The sequence below is a fragment of the Sander lucioperca genome, chromosome 10 (genome assembly GCF_008315115.2).
Source record: "Sander lucioperca isolate FBNREF2018 chromosome 10, SLUC_FBN_1.2, whole genome shotgun sequence".
Classification (NCBI taxonomy): domain Eukaryota; kingdom Metazoa; phylum Chordata; class Actinopteri; order Perciformes; family Percidae; genus Sander; species Sander lucioperca.
This window is the reverse complement of record NC_050182.1, coordinates 18886741-18907697: the sequence shown is the minus strand read 5'-3', so window position 1 is coordinate 18907697 and position 20957 is coordinate 18886741. Positions and strand designations below refer to the sequence as shown.

At 42.7% G+C, this 20957-nt stretch overlaps 1 protein-coding gene and 1 long non-coding RNA gene across 2 annotated transcripts; one reads left to right on the top strand and one right to left on the bottom strand.

The window, feature by feature from the left end:
• Positions 1-49: 49 nt before the first annotated feature.
• Positions 50-12899, top strand: LOC116051187. The gene is made up of 15 exons (XM_036006274.1): positions 50-107; positions 193-302; positions 530-2354; positions 2944-3117; positions 3698-3871; positions 4877-5047; positions 5312-5352; positions 6217-6973; positions 7059-7168; positions 7396-9220; positions 9814-9987; positions 10567-10740; positions 11208-11378; positions 11646-11686; positions 12845-12899. Coding segments are annotated over exons 2-15 (5745 nt in total). The 5' UTR covers positions 50-107; positions 193-196; the 3' UTR covers positions 12847-12899.
• Positions 4485-20957, bottom strand: LOC118496079. The gene is made up of 3 exons (XR_004898554.1): positions 20732-20957; positions 19199-19200; positions 4485-4496 (listed from the first exon to the last, which is right to left on the bottom strand). It is a non-coding gene; the product is annotated as an uncharacterized LOC118496079 (long non-coding RNA).

Genomic DNA, 20957 nt, shown 5'->3' with positions numbered 1-20957 from the left:
CCGGTTATTGGTCAAATTTGCGGAGCAGTCAGATGTTAAACTCCCAGATGTGACTCTAAGCCTGCAGTTCCCAAAGTAATTCAGGATGAGGTATTTGATCTTACTAGGTATGTGGTGTTGGTCCAGGCGCCATCTTAATATGTTTCAACAACAATCAACAAATCATTTTAGTGATAAATAAATGTTTTACAGAAAGATGAAGAGGAGTGATGTTTCTGAGGAGGAGGAGCCGTCCAGATCCAGAACCAGAACTAGAACCAGAGCTGGACTGCAAATAGCCAGTCAGAGCAGCTCTGTACAAAGTAAGTCTGTCCATCTGTCTGCTGATGTCTTCATGTCTGAACACACCACTGGTTGTTGTAATACTGAGACATTTGTTGTGTCGTACAGCACAGACATTTAACATCATTATAAATGTCCTTACAGTTTAAGTCCATCTGAAATTGAACTGCATCATTTTCATATTGGTAATAAAAATAGTCACCTTTTCTTTTTCTTGTTTTGTCTTTCACTTTTGTCCTTTTTTTAGTGAATGTTGGCCGTCAGAAACATAAGATCAGGATGAAGGGGACATTTGAACATGTGACTGAAGGAGCTGAAACAGGAAGTAGATCCCTCCTCAACAGGATCTACACTGCCCTCTACCACAGAGAGGGACAGAGTGAAGAGGTTAATACCCAGCATGAGGTGAGGCAGCTCGAGACAGTTTCCAAGTTGAAGACTCTACATGACTCGCCAGTCAAGTGCTGTGACATCTTTAAAGCCTTACCTGACCAACTGAAACACATCAGAGTCGTTCTGACTAACGGTGTCGCTGGCGTTGGAAAAACCTTCTTAGTGCAGAAGTTCTGTCTGGACTGGGCAGAGGGTTTGGACAACCAAGATATCAGCCTGGTGATCCCGCTGTCGTTCAGGGAGCTGAACTTGATCAAAGATGAGCAGTACAGTCTTCTAGAGCTGCTCCGTGTTTTCCATCCAACATTACAGGAGGTCACAGCAGATCAACTCGCTGGCTGTAAAGTTCTCTTCATCTTTGACGGCCTGGATGAAAGCAGACTTTCACTGGATTTCAACAAACTTGAGGTTGTTTCTGATGTCACACAGAAGTCATCAGTCAATATGCTTTTAACAAACCTCATCAAGGGGAATCTGCTTTCCTCGGCCCTCATCTGGATAACTTCCCGACCTGCAGCAGCCAATCAGATCCCTCCTGCATGTGTTGACAGGTTAACAGAAGTACAAGGCTTCACTGATGCCCAGAAGGAGGAGTACTTCAGGAAGAGAGTCAGTGATGAAGAGCTGTCCAGCCGAATCATCTCACACATCAAGACATCCAGGAGCCTCCACAACATGTGTCTTCTCCCAGTCTTCTGCTGGATCACTGCTACAGTTCTGGACCACATATTGACTACCGAACAGAGAGGAGAGCTGCCCAAGACCCTGACTGACATGTACTCACACTTCCTGCTGGTTCAGACACGGAGGAAGAAGCACAAGTATGCTGAGGGACATGAGACGAGTCCACAGGAGCTGACGGAGGCTGACAGGGAAGTTCTTCTGAAGATGGGTAGGCTGGCGTTTGAACAGCTGCAGAAAGGAAACATCATGTTCTACCAAGAAGACCTGGAGCAGTGTGGTCTGGATGTCAGAGAGGCATCGGTGTACTCAGGAGTCTGTACACAGATCTTCAAAAGAGAGAGTGTGATCTTTCAGAAAACAGTCTACTGCTTCGTTCATCTGAGTGTTCAGGAGTTTCTGGCTGCAGTCTATTTCTACCACTGTTACACCAACAGGAACACAAAGGTACTGGAGGACTTCCTGGGAGCAGACTTGGATAAATACCCATCGCTGGAGCTGAGGGACAGTGATGGCAATGTTCATGATTACAGAACCCTAGATGTCTTCTTGCAGAGAGCCATGAAGAAATCCCTGAAGAGTAAAAATGGCCACCTGGACCTGTTTGTCCGCTTCCTCCATGGACTCTCTCTTGAGTCCAACCAGAGACTCTTAGGAGGTCTTCTGGGTCAGACAGACAACAGTCCAGAAATTACCCAGAGAGCCATCAATAACCTGAAGAAGATCAACATGGAAAAGAGCTCTCCTGACAGAAGCATCAACATCTTCCACTGTCTGACGGAGATGAACGACCACTCAGTCCATCAGGAGATTCAAGAGTTCCTGAAGTCAGAGAACAGATCAAAAAAGATACTTTCTGAGATCCAGTGCTCAGCTCTGGCCTACATACTGCAGACGTCAGAGGATGTTCTGGATGAGTTGAACCTGAATAAATACAAAACAAGAGTGGAGGGACGTCGGAGACTAATTCCAGCTGTGAGGAACTGCAGAAACGCTATGTAAGTCCAGATGTGATTAACTTTAATAAAATATACACTTAAAATATACACTATTCTTTCTAACAGAAAGACAGCTTTGTATCATTGATTCTCTGTCTGGAAGTGACATTTCTTGTTTATTTACTTTTTTATTTATTTTTCTGTGGCTGTAGTTTCGTTTAATGGATGAAATGTTTAGGCCTAGTTAGACAATGCATGGGTTACACTATTTTGTTGTGGTTGCTGTAACATGTTTTCTTTATTCTTTATTTTGTGCAAAGTAGAGTATGTTGTATATGGACATTGGACTGGACGCTGTTGATGAAATTACTTCTGTATTGGTGTCATGTAATTCCATGTGGGATGGGCCGTGGCCTGACACGTTAATAAAATACAATATTTTAGCTACTCCTTTCATCTGCAAGATTTATTAAAAAGAAAGATAAAAAGTCTGCAGGTTATGAAAGAGAGAGAGATGAGGATTATTGTTTCATGTCAAACAGAAGATTAGCCGGACCTCTGATGAGCAAATGTTCATCAAATGCATGAAGTAAATAAAATGTGTCCCTTATTCATAGTTACATTTGTTGTAATATTTGTGCCATGACAGACTTTCTAGCTGCAGAATCTCAGAGACTCACTGTGAAAGTGTGGCCTCAGCTCTGAAGGTCAACCCCTCCCATTTGAGAAAGCTGGACCTGAGTGACAATGACCTGTATGGTCCAGCAGTGGAGCTTCTGTCTGATGGACTGAGGAGTCCAAACTGTAGACTGGAGACGTTGAGGTCAGATCATTGACTGTAGCTCATGTGCTTTTTTGTATTCAATTCAAATCTATGACTGAGGTTTCACATGCTTGGCTCATATTACTGTATTATTATATGAATTTTAATTACATTTGTTGTTTCATAAATGTTCTGTCTTTCCAAAAGGCTGAACAAAGTAGAAAAAGTATTTCCTTTTTCAGCTTCCACAGACTGACATTGTGGTCCATTAGTTAGTGAACATGATTTCAGTACTGATGAGGCTGTAGAGTCTGCCAGTGTCTTTACATGCAGTTGAAAACCACATTATATTCGGGATAAGGCAAGACCATACCCTGGTTACTGCTGTGCATGTAAACACACTGAGTGAGGGATATGAATGAGGTTGCTGAAGAGCAGAAAAAAACAGTTTGAGCTATGATTATAAATTGATTTTTATCTTCATCATAATTATCCATAACAACAGAATGACAAAGTTACTTTTCTCCCTTTTAGCGAAAAGTTTGATCAAGACATAGTCATTTTGAGTTACACATTGAAAACCTGAAAATATCTGATTGGATAATACATTTTTTTGTACATCAATTATTCCCTTATTCAGATTACATGACTGCAGTTTGTCAGAGAAGAGCTGTGCTTCTCTGGCCTCAGCTCTGAAGTCCAACCCCTCCCATCTGAGGGAGCTGGACCTGAGTTACAACAAACTGGAGGATTCAGGAGTGAAGCTGCTTTGTGGTTTTCTGGAGAGCCCAAACTGTAGACTGGAGACTCTAAGGTCAGTTCACTGACTCTCCTATACTTTTGTAGCATGTACAGAGATCCTGTGGGGATCTGTAGAGTATATACCCCTATCAAAAACATGAAAGATGGTTGAAATTTTCCATAAAATGGAAAGAAGAAGCGATACTAAGGCTCTGCATGTATTGAGCTGAACAGTAGTAGTAGTAATAGCAGCTAGCACTAGCATTAAAAAAATATTCTGATATTTATGCATTATGATGTGTTTTTTTTAATGCCAATATTATTTTTCTTCGTCACTCTTTCTTCAGTATCAACTTTCTTACACCATGTTGGCATTATGCGGAGGGGGCAAGAAAAGTGTGATTTACATAAAATCTATTCTAAATCCCAATATGATAAAACCATTTGCTGAAAAGACCAATGGATTTCTGCTCAAAATGTTCCTTTGACCATATAAAGTAATTTAATACACATTTGGACAAGTTCCTGATATTTGAACTTTTCATAAAACCTCATGACTCTATATATGCCATATTAGCACTGGGTTTCGGTACCCAACCCTGTTAGTTTGCTAGCTGTGTGTAATGCCATGCTTTGGAGCGGGCTGTGGATCCAAAAGATTTCACTCAGAAGTATGCAAATTGTATATAAATCACACTCTCCTTGCCCCCTCCATGCCAAAACAGTGACAAAAGGTTTAACTCAAAAAAAGAGATTGAAAAAAACCTGTCAGCGTAAAAAAATCTGGCACTGTTCTAGCTCCATAAGCTTGCTGCAGGAAGGAAGGAATGGAGTAAACACAATGTCGCTGATATGTCTTTATTGAAGTAGCAGTTTGTTGTGAATATTTATGAGAGCTCTTATTTTGTATTGTTTATATGTTACAGTTTTTAACCTGCATCCTATTGGGTTCAGTTGTTCAGAGTTTCCATTTTCTAAACTTCTACAATCTAAACCTTCTTCAGTTCTGAACAGATTATAAAACATTGAATGATTTCAACATTGTCTTCTAAAGTAACACAATTTATTATTTATTCAGATTGAGTGGCTGCAGTTTGTCAGAGATCAGCTGTGCTTCTCTGGACTCAGCTCTGAAGACCAACCCCTCCCATCTGAGAGAGCTGGACCTGAGTGACAACGAGCTACCGGATTCAGGATTAAAGCTGCTCTCTAATCATGTGGAGAGAACACACTGTAGACTGATTCTGAGGTCAGTAGAGGGTCCGACACACAAGAGTAAAAAGTTTGATTTGTTTTCCTGTGATGTTTTTGAAACTAGACTAATGAGTAGTTATTTCCTCTAATCTCGGCTCAGAACATGAATGTTGGCAGTCAGATGTAGTTTTTGCAGTGAACAATTTATGCAAAGCATCAGATTAGTTGGCTCTTGTCAGGGTTCTGAAGCTGGCTTACTCAAACAAACAATTATTTAAAAGTGGATCTATAACTTTTGGGATTGTGTTTATCTCTACAGGATCGATGACATGTTGATCACAGTTGAGAAACAAAAGAAATGTAAGTACTGAAAGAATGTCCCCCATTGATTTACTATTGTACACTTTAAGATATGATCTTAAAGGAGCTTTACATGAATTCATAACATTGATATAGCAGTAAACAAATATTTGCTATGTAAAGATATAGTGGAATAATGGCGTCCTGAACAGAGAATTCACACTCTCCCTGTGTGTGTTGTAATCAGGCCCTCCTCAGTCCTTTCTACCTATCCCTTTGTGTGCATGCCCCATTGGCTAACTAATCAACGCAACAGTGCACTACACAGGCTGGGCGGGTGTGGGAGAGCGTATACGGGGGATATCACTGATAACGACCTGCGAGTCATATGGAGGCAATCCCTGCCCAGATACTGAATGTTTTTCTGAAAGTCATATACCACACACTCCAAATGAGTTTGTCCTGATTGTACAACAAAAATATTTTTTTACTCCAATTTAGTTTGAGCTGTTTGGAAAATAGTCAATAATTTTGCCTGCTAATGTTTCTCACACTCATTCAATTTTTCATTATTTTTCCTAGTATTTTTTACACTTTCTCTCCAGTCTAGACGAGAGTGGTCATGTGTAAAGTTTTTATGCACATTCAGGGACCTCCACATTTTCTCTATCTCATGTTATTCTTTATTTAGGCTACATGTATGTTGCAGCACATCATTGCTTCATTAATTGAAAATAAATTCACTCATAGGAATTTTGAGGAATATAAATGTCTCCTTTTTTCTAAAGGAGAACACAGGAAGTGATTAACAGAATATTTATGTTTCTGAACAGATATTTACAATATTGTTATTTCTTAGAAATCTCAGTGTAAATGTAGTTGTTGTTTATATAAACAAAAGTGTTTTCCCTGGTTATATTCCAGGTCCAAGAGGGGAAACTCTACGGGGAACTGTCCCAGCAGAGGAGAGTGTCCCAGCAGAGGAGAGTGTCCCAACAGAGGAGAGCGTCCCAACAGAGGATAGCATCCCAATAGAGGAGAGCGTCCCAGCAGAGAAGTGCATCCCAACAGAGGATAGCATCCCAATAGAGGAGAGCGTCCCAGCAGAGGACAGCGTCCCAGCAGAGGACAGTGTCCCAGCAGAGGATAGCATCTCAGCAGAGAAGAGCGTCCCAGCAGAGGACAGCGTCCCAGCAGAGGACAGCGTCCCAGCAGAGGACAGTGTCCCAGCAGAGGATAGCATCTCAGCAGAGAAGAGCGTCCCAGCAGAGGACAGCATCCCAGCAGAGGACAGCGTCCCAGCAGAGGACAGCGTCCCAGCAGAGGATAGCATCTCAGCAGAGAAGAGCGTCCCAGCAGAGGACAGCGTCCCAGCAGATGAGCTTCACCTGGCCCTGAAGCATCCATCTGCTGCCAGGCACAGATGTAGTGGTGAATGTCAGGTGATCCATGATGGCTCTGATGGGAGGCTTCTGGATTCTAGTCTTGGACAGGTGGCCTCTGTACTCCGTCTCAGCTGCCTTTACCACCATATTCATGACAAGGGCAAACAGGATAACAGAGATAGTACAGCCAGTTATGATCCCTCTCTCGAGCCGGTGCAGTCAGATGTTAAACTCCCAGATGTGACTAAGCCTGCAGTTCCCAAAATAGTTCAGGATGAAGTCCTTGATCTTACTAGGTATGTGGTGTTGGTCCAGGGTCCACTTTAATATGTTTCAACAACAATCAACAAATCATTTTAGTGATAAATAAATGTTTTACAGAAATATGAAGAGGAGTGATGTTTCTGAGGAGGAGGAGCCGTCCAGATCCAGAACCAGAACTAGAACCAGAGCTGGACTGCAAATAGCCAGTCAGAGCAGTTCTGTACAAAGTAAGTCTGTCCATCTCTCTGCTGATGTCTTCATGTCTGAACACACCACTGGTTGTTGTAATACTGAGACATTTGTTGTGTCGTACAGCACAGACATTTAACATCATTATAAATGTCCTTACAGTTTAAGTCCATCTGAAATTGAACTGCATCATTTTCATATTGGTAATAAAAATAGTCACCTTTTCTTTTTCTTGTTTTGTCTTTCACTTTTGTCCTTTTTTTAGTGAATGTTGGCCGTCAGAAACATAAGATCAGGATGAAGGGGACATTTGAACATGTGACTGAAGGAGCTGAAACAGGAAGTAGATCCCTCCTCAACAGGATCTACACTGCCCTCTACCACAGAGAGGGAAAGAGTGAAGAGGTTAATACCCAGCATGAGGTGAGGCAGCTCGAGACAGTTTCCAAGTTGAAGACTCTCCATGACTCTCCAGTCAAGTGCTGTGACATCTTTAAAGCCTTACCTGACCAACAGAAACACATCAGAGTCGTTCTGACTAACGGTGTCGCTGGCGTTGGAAAAACCTTCTTAGTGCAGAAGTTCTGTCTGGACTGGGCAGAGGGTTTGGAAAACCAAGATATCAGTCTGGTGATCCCGCTGTCGTTCAGGGAGCTGAACTCGATCAAAGATGAGCAGTACAGTCTTCTAGATCTGCTCCGTGTTTTCCATCCAACATTACAGGAGGTCACAGCAGATCAACTCGCTGGCTCTAAAGTTCTCTTCATCTTTGACGGCCTAGATGAAAGCAGACTTTCACTGGATTTCAACAAACTTGAGGTTGTTTCTGATGTCACACAGAAGTCATCAGTCAATATGCTTTTAACAAACCTCATCAAGGGGAATCTGCTTTCCTCGGCCCTCATCTGGATAACTTCCCGACCTGCAGCAGCCAATCAGATCCCTCCTGCATGTGTTGACAGGTTAACAGAAGTACAAGGCTTCACTGATGCCCAGAAGGAGGAGTACTTCAGGAAGAGAGTCAGTGATGAAGAGCTGTCCAGCCGAATCATCTCACACATCAAGACATCCAGGAGCCTCCACAACATGTGTCTTCTCCCAGTCTTCTGCTGGATCACTGCTACAGTTCTGGACCACATATTGACTACCGAACAGAGAGGAGAGCTGCCCAAGACCCTGACTGACATGTACTCACACTTCCTGCTGGTTCAGACACGGAGGAAGAAGCACAAGTATGCTGAGGGACATGAGACGAGTCCACAGGAGCTGACGGAGGCTGACAGGGAAGTTCTTCTGAAGATGGGTAGGCTGGCGTTTGAACAGCTGCAGAAAGGAAACATCATGTTCTACCAAGAAGACCTGGAGCAGTGTGGTCTGGATGTCAGAGAGGCATCGGTGTACTCAGGAGTCTGTACACAGATCTTCAAAAGAGAGAGTGTGATCTTTCAGAAAACAGTCTACTGCTTCGTTCATCTGAGTGTTCAGGAGTTTCTGGCTGCAGTCTATTTCTACCACTGTTACACCAACAGGAACACAAAGGTACTGGAGGACTTCCTGGGAGCAGACTTGGATAAATACCCATCGCTGGAGCTGAGGGACAGTGATGGCAATGTTCATGATTACAGAACCCTAGATGTCTTCTTGCAGAGAGCCATGAAGAAATCCCTGAAGAGTAAAAATGGCCACCTGGACCTGTTTGTCCGCTTCCTCCATGGACTCTCTCTTGAGTCCAACCAGAGACTCTTAGGAGGTCTTCTGGGTCAGACAGACAACAGTCCAGAAATTACCCAGAGAGCCATCAATAACCTGAAGAAGATCAACATGGAAAAGAGCTCTCCTGACAGAAGCATCAACATCTTCCACTGTCTGACGGAGATGAACGACCACTCAGTCCATCAGGAGATTCAAGAGTTCCTGAAGTCAGAGAACAGATCAAAAAAGATACTTTCTGAGATCCAGTGCTCAGCTCTGGCCTACATACTGCAGACGTCAGAGGATGTTCTGGATGAGTTGAACCTGAATAAATACAAAACAAGAGTGGAGGGACGTCGGAGACTAATTCCAGCTGTGAGGAACTGCAGAAACGCTATGTAAGTCCAGATGTGATTAACTTTAATAAAATATACACTTGAAATATACACTATTTTTCTTTCTAACAGAAAGACAGCTTTGTATCATTGATTCTCTGTCTGGAAGTGACATTTTTTGTTTATTTACTTTTTTATTTATTTTTCTGTGGCTGTAGTTTCATTTAATGGATGAAATGTTTAGGCCTAGTTAGACAATGCATGGGTTACACTATTTTGTTGTGGTTGCTGTAACATGTTTTCTTTATTCTTTATTTTGTGCAAAGTAGAGTATGTTGTATATGGACATTGGACTGGACGCTGTTGATGAAATTACTTCTGTATTGGTGTCATGTAATTCCATGTGGGATGGGCCGTGGCCTGACACGTTAATAAAATACAATATTATAGCTACTCCTTTCATCTGCAAGATTTATTAAAAAGAAAGATAAAAAAGTCTGCAGGTTATGAAAGAGAGAGAGATGAGGATTATTGTTTCATTTCAAACAGAAGATTAGCCGGACCTCTGATGAGCAAATGTACATCAAATGCATGAAGTAAATAAAATGTGTCCCTTATTCATAGTTACATTTGTTGTAATATATGTGCCATGACAGACTTTCTAGCTGCAGAATCTCAGAGACTCACTGTGAAAGTGTGGCCTCAGCTCTGAAGGTCAACCCCTCCCATTTGAGAAAGCTGGACCTGAGTGACAACGACCTGTATGGTCCAGCAGTGGAGCTTCTGTCTGATGGACTGAGGAGTCCAAACTGTAGACTGGAGACGTTGAGGTCAGATCATTGACTGTAGCTCATGTGCTTTTTTGTATTCAATTCAAATCTATGACTGAGGTTTCACATGCTTGGCTCATATTACTGTATTATTATATGAATTTTAATTACATTTGTTGTTTCATAAATGTTCTGTCTTTCCAAAAGGCTGAACAAAGTAGAAAAAGTATTTCCTTTTTCAGCTTCCACAGACTGACATTGTGGTCCATTAGTTAGTGAACATGATTTCAGTACTGATGAGGCTGTAGAGTCTGCCAGTATCTTTACATGCAGTTGAAAACCACATTATATTCGGGATAAGGCAAGACCATACCCTGGTTACTGCTGTGCATGTAAACACACTGAGTGAGGGATATGAATGAGGTTGCTGAAGAGCAGAAAAAAACAGTTTGAGCTTTGATTATAAATTGATTTTTATCTTCATCATAATTATCCATAACAACAGAATGACAAAGTCACTTTTCTCCTTTTTAGCGAAAAGTTTGATCAAGACATAGTCATTTTGAGTTACACATTGAAAACCTGAAAATATCTGATTGGATAATACATTTTTTGTACATCAATTATTCCCTTATTCAGATTACATGACTGCAGTTTGTCAGAGAAGAGCTGTGCTTCTCTGGCCTCAGCTCTGAAGTCCAACCCCTCCCATCTGAGGGAGCTGGACCTGAGTTACAACAAACTGGAGGATTCAGGAGTGAAGCTGCTTTGTGGTTTTCTGGAGAGCCCAAACTGTAGACTGGAGACTCTAAGGTCAGTTCACTGACTCTCCTATACTTTTGTAGCATGGACAGAGATCCCGTGGGGATCTGTAGAGTATATACCTCCTATCAAAGACATGAAAAATGGTTGAGTTTTTTTTTCTTCTTCATTTTATTCAATAATTTATTCATTCATTTATTCATTTTATTTTCAATGCAAAAACTGACTGTTACTGTTCTAGCTCCATAGGCTTGTTGCAGCAGGGAAGGAATGGAGTTAACACAATATCACTGATATGTCTTTATTGAAGTAGCAGTTTGTTGTTGTGAATATTTATGAGAGCTCTTATTTTGTATTGTTTATATTTTACAGTTTTTAACCTGCATCCTGTTGGGTTCAGTTGTTCAGTTTCCATTTTCTAAACTTCTACAATCTAAACCTTCTTCAGTTCTGAACAGATTATAAAACATTGAATGATTTCAACATTGCCTTCAAAAGTAACACTATTATTTATTCAGATTGAGTGGCTGCAGTTTGTCAGAGATCAGCTGTGATTCTCTGGCCTCAGCTCTGAAGACCAACCCCTCCCATCTGAGAGAGCTGGACCTGAGTGACAACGAGCTACCGGATTCAGGAGTGAAGCTGCTCTCTAATCATGTGGAGAGAACACACTGTAGACTGATTCTGAGGTCAGTAGAGGATCCGACACAGGAGAGTGAAATGTCTGATGATTTGTTTTCCTGTGATGTTTTTGAAACTAGACTAATGAGTAGTTATTTCCTCTAATCTAGGCTCAGAACATGAATGTTGGCAGTCAGATATAGTTTTTGCAGTGAACAATTTATGTAAAGCATCAGATTAGTTGGCTCTTGTCAGGGTTCTGAAGCTGGCTTACTTGAACAAACAATTATTTAAAAGTGTATCTATAAGTTTTGGGATTGTGTTTATCTCTACAGGATCGATGACATGTTGATCACAGCTGAGAAACAAAATAAATGTAAGTATTGAAAGAATGTCCCCCATTGATTAAACTGTTGTACACTTTAAGATATGATCTTAAAGGAGCTTTACATGAATTCATAACATTGATATAGCAGTAAACAAATATTTGCTATGTAAAGATATAGTTGAATAATGGCATTCTGAACAGGGAATTTACACTCTCCCTGTGTGTGTTGTAATCAGGCCCTCATCATTCCTTTCTACCTATCCCTTTGTGTGCATGCCCCGTTGGCTAACTAATCAATGCCACAGTGCACTACACAGGCTGGGCGGGTGTGGGAGAGCGTATACGGGGGATATCACTGATAATGACCTGCGGGTCGTATGGAGGCAATCCCTGCCCAGATACTGAATTTTGTTCTGAAAGTCATATACCACACACTCCAAATGAGTTTGTCCTGATTGTACAACTTTTTTTTTTTTATTCCAATTTAGTTCGAGCTGTTTGGAAAATAGTCAATAATTTTGCCTGCTAATGTTTCTCACACTCATTCAATTTTTCATTATTTTTCCTAGTATTTTTTATGCTTTCTCTCCAGTCTAGACGAGAGTGGTCATGTGTAAAGTTTTTATGCACATTCAGGGCTCTCCACATTTTCTCTATCTCATGTTATTCTTTATTTAGGCTAAATGTATGTTGCAGCACATCATTGCTTCATTAATTGAAAATAAATTCACTCACAGGAATTTTGAGGAATATTACATTACATGTCATTTAGCTGACGCTTTTATCCAAAGCGACTTACAGTTGTTATATATGTCAGAGGTCGCACGCCTCTGGAGCAACTAGGGGTTAAGTGTCTTGCTCAGGGACACATTGGTTGATGTATCGCAGTGGGAATCGAACCCAGGTCTCCCACACCAAAGGCATGTGTCATATCCATTGCGCCACCACCACCACCACCAGAAATGTCTCCCCTTTTCTAAAGGAGAACACAGGAAGTGATTAACAGAATAGATATGTTTCTGAACAGATATTTGCAGACATTGAGTTTAAATGAAACTTACAATATTGTTATTTCTTAGAAATCTAGTTTAGAAAAATGTAGTTGTTGGTTATATAAACAAAAGTGTTTTCCCTGGTTATCTTCCAGGTTCAAGATGGGAAACTCTACAGGGAAATGTCCCAGCAGAGGACAGCGTCCCAGCAAAGAACAGCGTCCCAGCAGAAGACAGCGTCCCAGCAGAAGACAGCGTCCCAGCAGAAGACAGTGTCCCAGCAGAGGACAGCGTCCCAGCAGAGGACAGCGTCCCACCAGAAGACAGCATCCCAGGAGAGGACAGCGTCCCAGCAGAAGACAGCATCCCAGGAGAGGACAGCGTCCCAGCAGAAGACAGCATCCCAGCAGAAGACAGCGTCCCAGCAGAGGACAACATCCCAGCAGAGGACAGCGTCCCAGCAGAAGACAGCGTCCCAGCAGAGGACAGCATCCCAGGAGAGGACAGCATCCCAGCAGAAGACAGCATCCCAGCAGAAGACAGCGTCCCAGCAGAAGACAGCGTCCCAGCAGAAGACAGCATCCCAGCAGAGGACAACGTCCCAGCAGAGAACAGCGTCCCAGCAGAGGAGACCGTCCCAGCAGAGGACAACATCCCAGCAGAGGACAGCGTCCCAGCAGAGGACAACGTCCCAGCAGAGGAGACCATTCCAGCAGAGGAGAGTGTCCCAGCAGAGAACAGCGTCCCAGCAGAGAACAGCGTCCCAGCAGAGGACAGTGTCCCAGCAGAAGACAGCATCCCAGCAGAAGACAGTGTCACAGCAGAGGACAGCATCCCAGCTGACAAGAAGCTATTGCCAGTTCGGACACAGTTTGTCAACGGAGTGACTGAACCTGTTCTGAATCAGCTTCTGGATAAACTTCTTCAGGTTGAAGTGATAAATGATGCTGAAATGGAGTGGATCAAACCAAAACTCAGAGCAGACAAAGCACGAGACGTGATCGACACAGTGCGAAGAAAGGGAGCTAAAGCCAGCTCAGTTCTGACTGCTGCTCTCTGTCAGTTAGACCCATTCCTTTCCAAAGAGCTGAACCTCAAACAGTGGGGGCAGCCTCTAGCTCACCCAGTAAGAGAGTGCGCCCCATGTTGGCTGAGTCCTTTGCAGCGGTGCGGGTTTGAATCCATCCTACTGCTCCTTGCTGCGTGTCATCCCTCTCTCTCCCCCTTTCATATCTATCCACTGTCACTGTCTAATAAAGGGAAAAGCCCCAAAAGAATTATCTTTAAAAAAAAAAAAAAAAAGTGAATGAAGTGAATCTCTATAATAGCTTACTGTTATGCCTTGAAAGCCTGTGACCAGAGTTCGAACTACGGGGGAGCCTTTATAAGACCTAGGCTCCCCTGAAAACATGATTTGTGAAATTTTGGTGGGGGTCTCTGAAAATATTGACAATATGTAATTTTGACATGCAATTTCAGTTTTGTGTAATGTGATCACCGTGGATTATTATGTGTAAAATTGCAAAAATATCATTTATGCATGACGACAATTTAAACCTAATTCACTTCAATAAAGATAACTATACATGCTATTCTTGTCATGAGCATCAAGGTGTGGCGGTGCTACGGTGCAAATTCAACTCATGTTTAGTATATGTTAACTCAAAGATTCGTAGAAAACACAAACGTTGGAGGCCATTGATCGGCGAGCAAAGTCCTTGAAATCTATTCTGCAGTTAGCATCTTATAGCCATGGCAAAAAGAAAACAAGGCAGTTCAGAGAAGAAGAATAAGAAGAAGAAATTGTGTAGCGATGACGTTAATAGCACGACCGATTCACCTGCTGCTGTTAGCACACCTTGGTGACAACGCAAGAAGAAGCTGAAGTAATAATGTCCTCTCTGGCTGAAGATGGTGGTGGTAACACCTCATCAGAGGCCGGTCACGATCCTAACCCCTCTTGCTCTTTTTTCCCGTTAAACTGGAACAGCCAGCAGTGGAGAGACTGGAAGAGCTGATATACATGGCTGTTTGTAAAGGATGGAAGCTTGGGCTGCATCGCTTGTAGGGACGCAAAAACTCTTCTGTCTGAAAAGATACCTTTAGGTAAGGCATGCTATTCCCAATGTGTTGTGGCTGGGTTGTTAAAGGTCTGCGTGACTCTCAATGTTTTAGGCCTAATTGAAAGGAGGAATTATGTTATTCTTCAGTAGCCTGAGTAACTTTAACTGTTGTTCATGTGAAATTTCAAAGACAGCCTGATGCTTTGTTTATAGACTATTTGTGGCTGGCTGTTTGCTGTTTGACCTATCAATTCCTGTCAATAAAGTATAATATGGTTAATCCTGTATAGTGCATACACTTGTAGCTGTTATGTATCATTGTAAGTCGCAAGCGGAAGGCAAGATTCCCCCCCCCCCCAGTGAAAAGGTTGGCTCCCCCAAAGGCCACGGTATAGTTCGAACACTGCCTGTGACTTTAATAAATTGACTTTGGAAACAAAAAGGCCTCATACTGTGGTCGAACAAAATATTTTTCCACTTTTTTTGGTGCCACTTTTTTTACTGTATATTTGGGTTCCTGAAATAAATTATAAGCTAATATTAAAGCACTTGTCTGTGTACATATTTTTTTAACAATGTCCGATCATTTGTGTCTCATAAACAATACTTTCTATGCTTTCTAATGTTTTCAAGTTATTTTGCTTTTCTTTCTAAAGACATAATTGGTCAGACAGATGGGCATTAGGGCAGGGCAGTGCAGGGCAGGGCAGGGCAGGGCAGGGCAGGGCAGGGCAAGGCAAGGCAAGGCAAGGCAGGGCAAGGCAAGACAGGGCAAGGCAAGGCAGGGCAAGGCAAGACAGGGCAAGGCAAGGCAGGGCAGGGCAAGGCAGGGCAGGGCAAGGCAAGACAGGGCAAGGCAAGGCAAGGCAGGGCAAGGCAAGGCAGGGCAAGGCAAGACAGGGCAAGGCAAGGCAAGGCAAGGCAAGGCAGGGCAAGGCAAGACAGGGCAAGGCAAGGCAGGGCAAGGCAAGACAGGGCAAGGCAAGGCAGGGCAAGGCAGGGCAGGGCAGGGCAAGGCAAGACAGGGCAAGACAGGGCAAGGCGCGGCAGGGCAAGGCAGGGTAGGACAAGGCAGGGCAAGGCAAGACAGGGCAAGGCAAGGCAAGACAGGGCAAGGCAAGGCAGGGCAAGGCAAGACAGGGCAAGGCAAGGCAGGGCAGGGCAAGACAGGGCAAGGCAGGGCAGGACAAGGCAGGGCAAGGCAAGGCAGGGCAAGGCAAGACAGGGCAAGGCAGGGCAAGGCAAGACAAGGCAGGGCAAGGCAAGACAGGGCAAGGCAGGGCATGGCAAGACAGGGCAAGGCAAGGCAGGGCAAGACAGGGCAAGGCAAGGCAGGACAAGGCAAGACAGGGCAAGGTAAGACAATGCAGGGCAAGGCAGGGCAAGGCAAGACAGGGCAAGGCAAGGCAGGGCAAGGCAAGACAGGGCAAGACAAGGCAGGGCAAGGCAAGGCAGGGCAAGGCAAGGCAGGGCAGGGCAGGGCAAGGCAAGGTAAGGCAAGACAAGACAAGGCAGGGCAGGGCAAGGCAGGGCAGGGCAAGGCAAGACAGGGCAGGGCAAGGCAGCTTTATTTGTATAGCACATTTCAGCATTAAACATTAAAGAGCATTTAAAAACGATTAAAAAAATAATAATTAAAAACAGATAAAAGACGAGAATTAAATTTACAGTGCCGTATAAGAGTCCAACTCGGGCCTCCCACATTTTTTATTTAGCTGTACAGAAAAAATAAGATGTCATTTGTAAGAAAATCAGTCTTTGGCTAAATGCAACTGAATCGCGTGACATGTCCACGTCGGATCCAGCAGTGCTGTCATGTCCAGCTCCCAATCATAAGGTCGTGTTTGTGTTGTTTTGTGTTTATCTCTGTATGTTTTTGCCCCTTCCTATTTGTTTTAGTGTTCCACGTTGTTTTCCTTGTGTGCTTTTTGAGTTTTATGACCCTGCTTCGTCTTCTGGTTTGGGATCCCTGTCTCTGTGTTTTGGTACTTTAGCCTGTGTTTTTTTGACACCAAGAAGTCGTACATTTGTGAGTCCATTCACCTGTGTGAGCTGTCTGGCAGTACGAACTGGCCACTTCTGCATTTTCCCCTTTTCCTGTGAGCGTCACTTTTGGGGCAGTTCTCCAAGCCACCTCCATCACATAGTATATAGCGTTGAAGTGAACAGCTGAAATTGTGAAAAGTGTCGACCAGGGAAGGGGAAAATGCAGAAAGGGTAGAGCTCTACCTGCCTACGTGGACCCCTTCCCTGGCCAAACATTTTGAGTTATAAGACAATAGTGTTCCAGGAGCATGACAATTAGGATTGTTTTCAAAGTGTCGACTGGAGAAGGGGAGGCAGGAAGAGGTAGATGTGTGACCGTCCGGTATACTCACCGCAGCCGACCTGTCGCACGCAAATGTGACGTCATGGGAGCGTCGTGACTGTTTATACTCCCGCGTGGTGCTTGCGACACTTGTTGCAGTCTTCTCCTGAACAGAGGTGGCGCTAATGAGGAAAGGCTACCGACTTTGCTATTTCTACGGACTAGAAGAAGAAAAAGGTAAACAACGGCAGAACTGGCAGCAGCATTGACGTCAATGCTTCGATTTGATTGGATGACCTACTTGGTGGGATCAAGCCTTTCATTCACCATAAAAGAGCTCATCTTAACTCAGTAAGTTTACCAGAGAAACTTGCAGTCACTCTGAGAGTCCTGGCATCCGGTTGTCCGCGAACTCGTTCATGCTTCCTGTTTCCGCTTTGTTGCACGCCGCTGAAAAAAATAGAGTGGTGCGCGACTCAAAATCCTGGCGCACCAGAGAGATGTACGTCATTTTGACATCGCATTGGCGCACGACAGGTCGGCTGCGGCGACTGTAAAAAGGCCTTTATGTGGCCCTTCCCAGACTGCAGTGTAGTCTGGAAAGGTACCTGCACGTAAATCCTGTGTTGTTGAGATACATGTGAATTTATTTCTAGTTATTGTGCTGTTGGCTTTGAGTGTTCCTGTGCTGTAAATCCTGCTGGTGAAGCTGTTGGGTGGCAACGCATTTTAACGCAACATTTAGTGGTGTTTTGTTTTTTTAAGAATTCACCAACACCGCGAAACATTTCTTCACAGAAAAGTAAAAGCCGTGAGTATTATTTACTGTTGCTGTATTTGATGGTTGAGATGACTGCAGAGACAGATACATTTGCGAGATGGAAATTATTTTCAGGAGTTATTACGCTGCATTGAACCGAGCTGTCCCGTCACTGTTCCCGTGGTCAGAGCCAACCAGAGATGGTACGGACAACATCTGTGTCCCAACAGGTGATGGTACATCAGCGCTGACAGGCGTGTGTCCGAGCTGCAGACAGATAGAAACATGTCGGGAATTAATGTTTAGGCTTGCTACACGTAATATCATTAAATTTGATCAGAGTTGGAAAATAACTATGTCGTACTTCAATAGAAATGTAAGGTACTTTTGAGTTTTTTAATTTTCTCCTACTTTAGTTACTTTGCATATTCATATTAATTATACAAATATAACGAATAATCTATGATGTATTAAAGTTAAATTAAAGTAGAGTTGTGAAATTCACAAGCTACCTGCCAAGTCAAACTTCTGCTGTTATTTTGGTGAAAGTAACTCAAAAGTAATGCAAAAGTAGTGTAAATTATTACAATTCAGAGACAGTAATATTGTAATATAACTAATTACTCTCAAATGACAGTAACTAGTAATCTATAATGTATTACATTTTGGAAGTAACTTGCCCAACACTGTCTGTGGAGAAATGGAGATGGCTAAGTGGAAGCTGGTGCAGATGTAGCTGGCAGACTGGCGATCCTGAAGCACAGGAAAAACAGGTTGGAGACACGAAGAGAACACGAGGAAGAAAGTTAATTATAGTGGCATTTTTGCTCGACACTTTAGAATTCAATCAGCCATGGTGTAGAGCAATAGAGGACCACAATGGAAATAAGCCCCAAGGCTTTTTGTGTCAGGCTGGGAGAGCAGGCAGCAGGGGAAGAACAGACGAGGACAGGCAGACTGGTTTACTTTAATGATTTATTTTTTTAAAAGGCTTACAGGCAGAGAGTCCAAAGGCAGGCAACAGGTAGCAGGTAACAAAACTCCAAACATCAATGCAACAATTATGAACCGACAAGAAACGACAAGTATATCAAGTATGAGTCACTGATGAGGGATGGTGTAAGGATGGGTGTGCCAGTCAGGTAAAGAGGAATGAGGAATAGGGCTAGAGATGAGAGAGGGACAGATTCCAGACGTTCCACCAGGCTGGTCAGAAGAAACACTTAACAGGGCAGGTGGAGGCTAGTCTATATCGATGACAGTTCATTTCCGGGATTGCTTCGGTGCCGGATGTCCGTCCCCTTTCTCTGTCCTTGTGTTGGCGTTCTAACCTCTGGTGGATTTCTGAGGACTATGGTTAACTGCTCCTCAGATCTCTGCAGGGTAAATCCAGACAGCTAGCTAGACTATCTGTCCAATCTGAGTTCTCTGTTGCACGACTAAAACTACTTTTGTTACAGTGTCAAGTAACGAAGTACAAATACTTCGTTACCTTACTTAAGTAGAAATGTTGGGTATCTATACTTTACTGGAGTAATTATTTTACAGCAGACTTTTTACTTCTACTCATTAAATTTTCACGCAATTATCTGTACTTTCTACTCCTTACATTTTAAAAATAGCCTCCTATATAGACAACCATACAAGGGTAATTGTTACTAAGCCTGCCCTGGGTACGCCAATTTTCTTGTCCAGTTTTGTTATCTTACATCCGTTGCCCTCACAGATTCCTGCAGCTAAGCTTGGATGTACATTTACATACCAATAAAGGCTATTGATAACATGCTTCTGAAGTTTGACTTTTTGCACCATTACAATACTTATAGGCAACTAGTCATCATATCTTCCGCTCCATGAAACACATGTTAATGCTCAGTTGTACACATGTATGGTTTTTTATTTTCTTATTTTTTGTGGAGGTGGGGTAATGCACTATAGGCCCCTGTGGCGCGGCCTAAGCTTTTGACCTTAATGGCATTTTTTTCCCCTTACATTACTTTTACTTTCATACTTTAAGTAGTTTTGAAACCAGTACTTTTACACTTTTACTTGAGTAAAAAGCTTGAGTTGATACTTCAACTTCTACAGAAGTATTTTTAAACCCTAGTATCTATACTTCTACCTGAGTAATGAATGTGAATACTTTTGACACCTCTGCTTTTGAACGTACACGTTCCACCAAAACAAGTTCCTTCCTGAGGCTATTTTGCAACGCTGCCGCCCAAGAGGATTGTGATTGGTTTAAAGAAATGCTAATAAACCACAGCACGGTTTTCTCCCATCCAGGAATGCTGTGTGGACTTGTGGTCAGGAATGGCTGCGTGCGTGTGTGTGTGTGTGTGTGTGTGTGTCTGTGTCTCTGTGTCTGTGTCTCTGTCTGTGTCTTTGTATCTGTGGCTGTCTGTCTGTCTTAAATTTTATAAATCTTTTAAAGAAGCTCACTTTGTTTTTATTCATTTTCCAGGAGCGTAGACACATTAAACAGATAACAGATATTCTCAGAGGCAGTTTGAGCAACAGTTTCAAGTTTATTCAGACATCAGACATAAAAAAACAACAGCTTAAGCATTTCCTCATTTGTGTTCCTACTTCCCCACCTTATTGAGTGCAAATCAATGTAAAAAAATAAACTGATAAATATAAAACGTTATCAAGAATTGTACACATATTCCTCATGCTGTGACATTTGTATCTTCGAAGGTTTAAACATTCTTCTCTGATTTAGCGGAAATGTGAACAAAACATTCAGAAAGTTGAATTTAAAAGATTTACAAAAGATTAACAAAAATTAGAAATGTTTTTTAAGTTCAGTTAAAAGTGCAGCTTTAAATACAACTGGTGTGTGTGTGTGTGTGTGTGTGTGTGTGTGTGTGTGTGTGTGTGTGTGTGTGTGTGTGTGTGTGTGTGTGTGTGTGCTGCTTTAAATAGAACATGAACAAATCTAAATACATTTAAAAACCAGCAGTCAACTGGGAAATATAAAACAACATCATAATGCCAGAGCGGACAAACATTATATCAGACATCTTTTAACTGAATTTCACTTATGAACTCTGAATTGATGTGGAAGTTAACCCGGCTACGACGGCCAATAGCAACGCCGCAAACCGTCAACCCTCGTGTTGACCTGCAACATTTTAAATGAAAAACCTTTATCAACGTCTTGGTTGTCTTTTTCGACACTTTTGTGGCTTTC